The following is a 10,310-nucleotide window of genomic DNA, read 5'->3' as shown; positions in this document are numbered from 1 at the left end:
ATTTTTTTTCCCCTAAACAAAAACTTGGTTTTTTTAGCCACACGGCATGCAGGATCTTAGTTCCCTGACCAGAGATGGAACCAATGTGCCCTGCAGGGGAAACACAGGGTCTTAACCACTGGACCACCAGAGAAGTCCCACAAAACTCGGTTTTATAAGCCTCATAACTTCCCTAGAACTTTTGTGGAAATGTGAACTTACCCCTACATTACAGATGTTAATACTGAGGCACAAAGGAGTCAGAAAATTTACAGTCACATTGAGAGTGACAGATCCGGATTTAGCATTCTGATTTCTGTTCTGGCTATTGGGTTACATGTCTTATCCCCTCTATTAATAGACATAAATCAACTCAGAAGTATGCTATAGGTATTTCATCTTCAGAAGTCAGTGAGGCAGCAGTACAATAATAGAAAAAAATGCACACTGGTTCAAAGTCCAGCTGTCATTTACTACTTGTGTGTTTTTGGTCAAATTATTGAATTTCCCAAGCCTCAGTTTCCCCATTTCTAAGAGGAAATAGTAAATATCTTACAGACCAGCATTCTTCTTACATTGTTAAACTGGAATTAACATTCTATTGTCATTCTTACTGAACATTCAGCTCCTCACTGGAATGACAACAAAGTGCATCAAACCCAAGGGCTCTGATATCCTCGGTGTGGGCAGTGCCTGCCCACCTCACCACCCCGTCATGCCTGGCAACTAATAGACAGTAAATGTTTGCTGAACTGATCAGAAATGGCAAAGTCAGAATAAGATCAAGAGAGCAAATATTTATTGAGTGCTTACTGCGTTGCAACGACTGTTTACCTGTGATATCATTTGATTCTCAAAAGAACTCTAAATAGCTGTCTTTCTGCATATGAGGTTGAACACAGGTCAGTAACTGAGATGAAGGACAGTTAGTCACTTGTCCAAGGTTACTCGCTTAGGAAGTTGGTGGGCTGAGGTTCAGACCAGGCAGTCTTACACTAGGACCTGTGCTTATAAGCACCACAGCACGCCATATAGCAGTATGGAGTAAGAAAATCAGCAGCTAAGGGAAGCAAGAGTGGAATTGAATGAGGTGAATGGATTGGGAGGAATGGTTCATATTAGCATTTCAGGAATATGTGCTTGGGCTTGTGCGGGTAGGAGGTGTGGAAGGGGCTTCGTATGTTTGCCCAGCAGGAATTGTAGAGGCCAGTGCAGCTGATAAAAGAAGCCATTCCTGGCTGAACGCTTTTAACAATGAGGAAATAATTCCAAAACACTGTCTACTTGGATATAATCAGTCCAAGGAGCATTTTTGACAGCACAGTTCTATATATTCACTAAATCAGATAACCAACATTTACTGAGTTCCTACAAATGCTGGAGCATGTGACAGGAACTAGAGGTAGAAAAATGAATTAGACTCTGATTTTGTCCATGAGGAAAAGACAATCCAGAGAACAGACAAGCACAGCACAGTGAATTGAGTGAAGGATCAGAAGTGTGAACAGAACATTCGGGCACGAAGTGTCTTATAGGACCAATAAGAATTAACTCGGTAGAGAACATTTCCCACAAACTGCATTTTGGAAGGCATTTTGGAAAAATGCATGTCGGAAGGCAAGAGGATAGGAAATTGGAAGATGAATTTGGGAGACTGGAAATAAATCAGTATTGGGGGGTGCATGTTGAAGGAGCTAGCAGCTAGAGGTTCATGAGAGCCTGATTGTGAGATCTAATAAGGAATTTGAACTCTCCTTGACGGTAAGAGCATTCATTAAAGGATTTTAAGCAGAGAAGTAACATGAAGACATTTTTTATTTTAGAAGGATCATTTTGACAGAATGATCCAGAAAATTTCAGACTGACAGGGAGGCCTGTTACTACATTTTACCAGGTGAGAAATGATCAGGCTGTGACAGTGGGATGGAAAAGGATGCTGAGTATGAGTGAGAATTAGAAGCAAGACTCTATAAAATTTAGTATGTTGAGTGAGGGAAGAGTTTAAAATGTCTCTCAGCTTCTCACATGGACAATTAGAAGAATGGGCAGTGCCCCTTGTTGAGATAGGGAATTCAGGAGGAGAAGAAGAAATGTCTGTCATCTATCACTGCATAACAAACCCCCCAGAAACTTAGAATCTTAAAGCAATGGTCATATGTTTGCTCATGACCCTGCTCAGGACTTAACAGGGATGGCTTGACTCTGCTTCAGGTAGCACTGGCTGGGGAAGGTTGAGTACAGCTGGAGGATTGAAGAACAGCCTCATTCACATGGCTGGCAGGTGGTGCTTCTGCCATTTGGGAGCTCAGTTATGGCTGCTGGCCAGGGGTCTCTGTTCTCCTCAGGAGGGCCTTTCCACAAAGCTGCTCAGATTTCCTCACACCATGGGGTCTGTGTTTTGAGAAGGAGTGTTCCAAGAGGTGAAAATGGAAGTTGGAGATCTCTGCAGTTACGCAGTATGTGATTAGTCAAAACACGCCAAAGGCCAGACCAGAGGAGTGGAAATAGACCCCCATCACTCGACGAGTGGCATGGCAAAGGATTTATAGCCATCTTTAATCTGCCATAACAATATTTGAAGAAAAAGATGAAAAAATTAGACTGGGAATGCTGACTTGAGGTACCTGAGTGGCATCAGAATGGAGACATCAGGAAGTAAGCAATTCAATCTACAGGTCTGGCTCTCAGAGGAGAGCACTAGCTTTGGAAGATACTTGGTGTAGACATAAATAGTTAAACTTATGGGTTACCCAAGGACTGTGTGAAGAGAGTGAATGGTGGGAGGCAAAACTGGAGATTTTAGTACAGTAGCTATTTAGAGGCCAAGTAGAGAAAAGGCGTGCATGACAAAGACTAGGATGGAAGACAGAGAAATAGGAAGAAAACAGAAGAGAATGGGGCCACAGAAGCCCGGGAGACAGAGAAAAAGGTACGATTCAAAAATTTTAAATGCCACAAAGCGGTCAAGTAATAAAAGAAACATGGAATTGTCCACTGGGCTTGGCAATACAGAGAGAGGTCTTTGGTGGCTTATGAAGGCATTTCTAATAGAGTGGTGGGGATAGAGTCTGGAATTTTTGGTTCAAAGATACAAATACTGATGAAGGGAGCAAAAGGTTTGTTACTTGGGATTTAATATCTTTACAATTTTTTCTTTTTTCAGTGTTGTTTGGATTCCTTTCGATTGATCAAATACAACATCATCTCTGCATCTAAATTTACTGGCAGCAAAAGTCCACTTCTGGTTCAAAGTCACAATGTCATCCCAGGAATTTTTTTGGTATGTGATTTGAGATATATAACTCTTTTAAAGGACTGTTGTGTATGATGCTTGCCAGACTTAGAAATAATTCACAGAGTGCACAGTAGGCTAGTAGGAATGCAGAAATGAATCAGCTTGAATCACAACCTTCTGTGGTACCCCCGTGACTGCAGGTCTTCTTATAACTGTTGGATTATCCTTATAATTACTCTTAGTGAAGTTAAAAATTGGATACCCTGTTAACACTGAGGTGGCCAAAGGGGGAAATGATAACCAATTCATAAAATTATAAAAATTTAGTAAAATAATGTACATAAAGTGCTTGTTTCAATTCCCGGCACATCATGGACATGTAATAAATGTTAATTCCCTTCCAGGAATTTTTCAGTTCAACAAATGTTTATTGAATGCTCTGTGCCAAGCACAGTATTGGGAACCGAGGATACAAAAATAAAAAAGCCACAGTCCCTCCTGCCATGGATCTTCTAGTCCAGTGGAGAGAGCTGCAGCCTAAGGCTTCCTGAGAAGTGTGATATGTGAGCTAGGCTCTAAAGGTGGGAGGGATTTTGATAGAAAGAGGTAGGAAGGAGGAAGAGAAAGAAGTTCCAGAGAGAAGGAATATTATTAGTAAAGGTAAAGGTTTGGGGCACAAGGTACCTATAGATCTGAGTTTTAGTCCTGCATCTCCCATTATAACCTGGGTTAATCTCAACTGGTAGAGGTGAGGACTGGATTAGATCAGTGGCTCTCAACCCTGGCTGATGCCTTAGGTGCATGAAAAAATAATGATTTCTGGACCTTGCCCTAGAACAATTAAATCAGTATTCTGTGGGTGAGACCCAGCATCAGTATTCTCTTTACATCAACTTTATTATGATATATTTTACATACAATATAAATGCACTCACTTTAAGTGTACAGTCCCAACAACTTTTGACAAATGTATAGACTCATGTAACCACCTGTATAATTGAGATAGAAAATATTACCATCACCCCCCAAATTTTCTTTTGACTCTTTAGCTGTAAGTCCTTCCAACTTCATCTCCAGGCAATCACTGATCTGCTGTCACTATAGATTAGATTTTCCTTTTCTAGAATTTCATCTTAAAGGATTCATACAGTAAGCATTCTTTTGTCTGGCTATTTGGGATATCGGTGCTTTTTAAAATCTTCCTTATATGATTTTAATGAGAAGCAATGAACTGGATGATCTCACAGGACCCTTCCAGCTAAAAAAAATACCATGATTTCATCTGCTAGTCTACAGGTACTTTATAAAAGTTGAATTTTAGGAGTAACAAACATGACTGCTGTTGTAATAATTATGATGTTGCTAACACTAATATTTATAGGCAAAGAGCCTCTTACCTTAATATGAAGGTAAGCCAGTTTGTTGCAAGTGTTCAAATGACAGTTTAGACAAGAGAAAGAGACTTAAGACAAATGAGATGGAACAGAGGCTGCATCTGTACATGTCTTTTGAGCTATATACCAAATAGAGAAAGCAAAGGTAGCTCATCCACTGATTTCACTACGGTAAAGGGAATAACTTCCTCAGATGTCAACACACATATGCACACAAAAAAAATCTGTTTTCAGTTTTCAAAATACACATCCCTGTCACTATGAACAATGAACAATGAATGTTACTCTGTGATCGGGAAGTCTTCCCACAGACCTGGCGGGTGATCAAATGTTACCCTGCTCCTGCAAGCCTGTTTGATCCTGTGAGTCTTGGTAGACTGTGCAAGCTTGGTTTATAGTCTGTGCTTCCTATAAATTTACTGGTAGCTTAGAAAAAAAAAAAAAAAAAAGCAGTAGCACAATGAAAATGTATGTCTGCCTTAAGTTGCACTCATCTGTGACATCCAAATCAAAGACTTGTCAGCTGAGGTCCTCCCAGTTCCCTGTAAGAGAATATCAACAATTACTCATGATCACCTAAAACAAACAGGTTCCTATTCAAACACTGGCTCTCAGTATCTGCCTTTCAAGCCAAGAGCAAGGCTAAGGCCTCAGCCTGCCTAGTTGACTGTCCACTGGGTGACAGTGTTGATCCGTCTGAAATAAATGTGCTTTGTCTCTGGGCCAGCAAACTCTGGGAAAGACTGGAGCCAGATGGAGTTCTGAGGGTTTTGGGGAGGCTCTGCCTTTCTTCAAGAGCAAGGCAGAATGGTTCTGTTTTCTTTATCTTTCAAGAGAAAATGTGAGGTGAATAGTTCTGATGTTACCATGTTGGGCCTGGGTTTCTTTGGGCAAAGCAGTACAGAGAATGGATGTGATTGTCCATAATAAATTAACCTGCATTTTCCTGACAATTTAATGAAGGCAGAAAGCTTGCAAAGAGCATTGTGAAAGCTCAGCTGAAAATTCATTTTAGCATTTTGCTTAAATGCATTAAGATGGAACAATTCTTTACCCAAGGTGTTTATTCTAATACAAACATGCTAGGGTGTGGGATGTGCATTACCCAGGGCTCTGAAGAGGGGCAAAATTGTCTTCATGGAATGTTATTTCCAAATTGCCATGTCATGGTTTTTCATTATTGTATTTTGGACATAAGCCCTATCTTCAAAATGAGAAATAGATAGGAAATAAACACTGTAGTAAGGTTCCGTGTAATCAGCAGAAATGATGGAAGTGTGTGATGATAATGCAGTAGAGGAGAGGGAATGATGGAACCAGTCATATCCCCATTTTAAAAGGACAAGACAGGAAGTGAACTGAGTGCTTGCTTCAGAGTGCTTGCTTAAGAGGGTTGATCTGAGTAATTGTTTGTGCTCCACTCTCACCCCCCAAAATGGGGAGGATCATGATTCAGAAATATTGAGACCCTTCATTATATAGTAAACAATAAAGTCATGTTAATGTGGGACTCTGTTCCAAATTCTTTTCTGTCAGGTTGAAAGACTAAAATAGAATTATCATTTTAAGAAATTGGGACATCCCTGGTGGTCCAGTGGTTAAGACTCCATGCTCCCAATGCAGGGGGTGTGGGTTCAACCCCTGGTAGGGGAACTAAGATACCCCCCGCCCCCCCAAGAAAGAAATTACACCACAAAACTTTTTTGGTTTTTTTAGAAGTATTTTCCCCCTTTGCTTTATTTGATATTATTTGGTCCTGTCTATTTGTACTAATTCAACATGTTTATGTTTTATCACACTTAACATAACAAAGGTTTGGGGGGTTTATATTTAAAAATACATTTAAACTGCAGTAGTATTTTCTTAGGGAGTTCTATTTGTCTCCTGAGAACCTCAAGTGAGGGTTAGAAATACAAACAGTTTGTCCGGCTGTGTGCAGATTGGGCTTTCGCTCCCTGGGACTTGCACAGACATTGAGCAACACAGAACAAAGGGCCATAGAAGCAGAATGTGAGGCTCTTGAGCCGTAAGTGACTTCCTTGTCTCTGCTCTTTGCCCACTTCAAGGCCTATCCCGGACTGACCTACCACACCCAGACACCTTACCTAGGACACACTGTAATCACAAACACTTTGATATTCTCTTCAGTGTATATCAAGGACATTTTATCAAAGTTTTGGTATTCTTTACTCAGCCCGTGTTCTCAACCATTTTATCAGCAGAAAGGGTAAAAGGATTTATGAGAGGAGGCCCTGGGTAGGGGAAGTTGAGAACTTTCTGGGACCCACCAGAGCAGAGAGGATTCTCCTGGGAAACAAACCCAACCTGGATGCTTCTTTTTATTTTTTAAATTTTATGTATTTATTTTTGGCTGTGTTGGGTCTTCGTTGCTGCACGCAGGCTTTCTCTACTTGCGGCGAGAGGGGGCTACTCTTCGTTGCGGTGCGCGGGCTTCTCATTGCAGTGGCTTCTCTCATTGTGGAGCACGGGCTCTAGGCACGCGGGCTTCAGTAGCTGCGGCACGTGGGCTCAGTAGTTGTGGCTCACAGGCTCTAGAGCACAGGCTCAGTAATTGTGGCACACGAGCTTAGTTGCTCCGCGGCATGTGGGATCTTCCCGGGCCAGGGATCGAACCCGTGTCCCCTGCATTGGCAGGAGGATTCTCAACCACTGCACCACTGGGGAAGCCCCCAACCTGGATGCTTCTGGTGTGTCTGCTTTCTTCACCAATGTCACAATGAAAGTAAAACTCATAAGAGAATGGGGTAAAGATGTGTGCACCCACAGGGACTCTCTGTAGAGATGCGCAAAAGATCCTTTTATCTTCCTATTTCTTCTACCTTCTTAGTTTTCCAATCATGAAGGTCTTTGGAGTCTTATCTGGGCTGTTCTGTGAGAAGCCAGCACCACAGATTATTTGCAGGGGAGGGTTCTACTGATGTAACCCAATTTTTGGAAATGTAGAAAAGCATAAGGAAGGAAATAAAAATCATCCATACTCTTACTACCCAGAAATAAACACTGCTAATGGTTCAGTGTACTTCCTTGCAATGTTTACACACACACACACACACACACACACACACAAACACCCTGAATTAGGGTCTTAAGGTACATATAATAATATAAGCATTTCCCTATATCACTAAGTATTGTTTCTACATTCTTTTACAGCAACACCATTTATGTTGGCTGATCATATTCCAATATATGGCTGTACCACGACTTATTACTTAATATATCTTTTATTGCTGGATATTAAATTATTTTAAAGAATAACATAAGAAAAAATTAGAGCTGTCTAATAATGTTGGAATTCATAGCCTTGCAAAGCAGTGAGCTCTCCTTTTGAAGAGGCTAGAATATAATTTTTAGGGGATATCTCAGAAGGAACTCCTACCCTGAGAGGGTACCTTCTTTCTATTCTCTGGCCCCATTTCTCTTGGCAATTATTTTTCTTCCTAGTATCTGTCCTCTTTCCCTGTGCTTCAGTCTCACCTCAGCTTTATCATCCTGGTCGTCTCCTTCTCCCTCCTTAGTGCAAGATTCCGAAAGCACTGCTTTTGCATCCCTGTCTCTACCACAGGGCTTTGCAGTCAAATGCTCTACCAATGTTCTATATCCCCACTATCATAAGGCTTCTCTCTTTCCTGGCCAATCTGACCAGATGCTCTCTAGGCCCAATAACTTTTTTGGGGGGTTTTTTGGCCATGCTGCGTGGCTTGCGGGATCTTAGTTCACTGACCAGGGATCAAACTCGGCAGTGAAAGCCCCGAGTCCTAACTGAAGGACCGCCAGGGAATTCCCAACCTTTTCTGTTTAATAGTTGAGTAGCTTGGCATCACATCATAAAAATATCCTAGGCCTTCTTAAAAATGGAACACTATTCAGGGTGGGCATATGAAAGAGTTGGTAGAAGAAGTTTAAATATGTTTAAAACAAGAAAAAAATCTTTAAGGGGGATGCTCTTTCTTCTCGTACCAGCTCCTCGGGCCCATACAATAATATTAGTATGTGTAAATAAGAGTGAAAATAATTCTGTTCTGTCATTAGTTATAAAGTTTATCAACACTGTATTACCCTCTTGAGATCCTCAATTCTGACCTTAATCACTTTAGGGCAGGGACTCTGCTCTTCTTATTTCTGTTGCATCCTTTACAGTAGCTACAAATCAGTATATGTACAGTTGATTTGTGGTGAAAGAGTAAATTTAGTATTTAGGATCCAAAATCAAAAGGGCATACCTAAATTTTTCCAGAAGCTAGTACATAGCTTTCATTTCCTATTTAGAGTTTTCCTATCCTTCTATCTTGTCCACCTCTAACATTTCCTATTTAGAGATGGCTGTTTAATCGATATAAGTTAAACTAAGCCTGCAATTTAAGTTCAGACAAAGAAATCTTTGGGACATACCTCAGCAACCCTTATCATCAATCAAAGGGAATAAGCCACATTGTCCTCAGAATGATGTGTTTACAGAGAATTATAAACACAATTCTGAATGCTTCTGATAAAACACCAACTTGCAGAGCTTCAGAATCAAATAGATGACTGACCCACTGCTGGTTTCTAAAGTGCTGATTTGCCCTTTTCTCAGCTTCTCCCAAGCTGGGTGTAACTTTGCACTTGCATTGAGAAACAGTGTTCTTTGTTTAGGGTCAAACTGCCTAGGTTTTAGAAAAAAAGACCGTTAGATCAAAGTCTTTGTTGGATATCAAACTTCTTTAGTGAGCCCTTTTCTTCCTAATACCTCATGGTTTTCTCCTTTGACATTGGATTTGACTCAAATTTAGTACAAACAACTAATAATAACTTGAATTAAATAACATTTTAGTTTATAAAGCAGTCTGTGTAGCTCATTTTGTTGAATTCTTATAACAGTTCTGTGGGGTTGGCAAGCCAAATGTGGTTTGTCTTTTCCTGACTGGGGAAGCTGAGTTTGAGTGAAGTGGCTTACCCACTTGATTACCCCAGCTAATCAATCCTGGGATTGGATTGGCAACTTCCAATTCAATACTCTTTTTACTGCATGTAAAAAAATAAGGAGAGGGAATGTAAAGTGATGCAGTCATTGTGGAAAACAGTATGGTGGTTTCTCAAAAAATTCAACATAGAATTTTCATATGATCCAGCAACTCCACTTCTGGGCATATATCCAAAAGAATTGAAAGCAGGGACTTGAACAGCTATTTGTTTCATAACAGCATTATTCACAAAAGCAAAAAGGTGGAAACAACACAAATGTCCATCAAGAGATGAAGGGATAAACAAAATGTGGTATGTATCTACAATGAAATATTACTCAGCCTTAAAAAGGAATGGAATTCTGATACATGCTGTAACATGGATGAACCTTGAAGATGTTATACTAGGTGAAATAAGTGAGACAGAAAAGGACAAATACTGTATGATTCCACTTATATGAGGTACCTAGAACAGTCAAATGCATAGAGTCAGAAAATAGAACAGTGGTTACCAGGGCCTAGGCTGAGGGGAGAATGTAAAGTTCTTGTTTAAAGGGTACAGAGTTTCAGTTTAGGATGATGAAAAAATTCTAGAGATGGATATTGGTGATGGTTGCATAACGATGTGAATGTGCTTAATGCCACTGAATTGTATCCTTAAAGATGGCTAAAGTGGTAAATTTTGTTATGTAAATTCTACTACAATAACAAAAATGTCGGGGTTGGGGGGCGGCGGCG

The 10,310-nt window shown here is 40.4% G+C and overlaps 1 protein-coding gene across 1 annotated transcript in view; it reads right to left on the bottom strand.

Annotated features, from left to right (window-relative positions):
* Positions 1-4,763: 4,763 nt before the first annotated feature.
* The window catches only part of VEZT (vezatin, adherens junctions transmembrane protein), a 104,142-nt gene continuing 98,595 nt past the window's right edge, over positions 4,764-10,310 (bottom strand). The window contains exon 12 of the mRNA XM_060025401.1: positions 4,764-5,150. Coding sequence (XP_059881384.1) covers positions 5,128-5,150 — 23 coding nt within the window. The 3' untranslated portion in view covers positions 4,764-5,127. The remainder of the gene's footprint in view (positions 5,151-10,310) is intronic.

The sequence above is a fragment of the Delphinus delphis genome, chromosome 11 (genome assembly GCF_949987515.2).
Source record: "Delphinus delphis chromosome 11, mDelDel1.2, whole genome shotgun sequence".
Lineage (NCBI taxonomy): Eukaryota > Metazoa > Chordata > Mammalia > Artiodactyla > Delphinidae > Delphinus > Delphinus delphis.
Note: the sequence above shows the minus strand (reverse complement) of the source record. Positions and strands in the feature narration are given on the sequence as shown.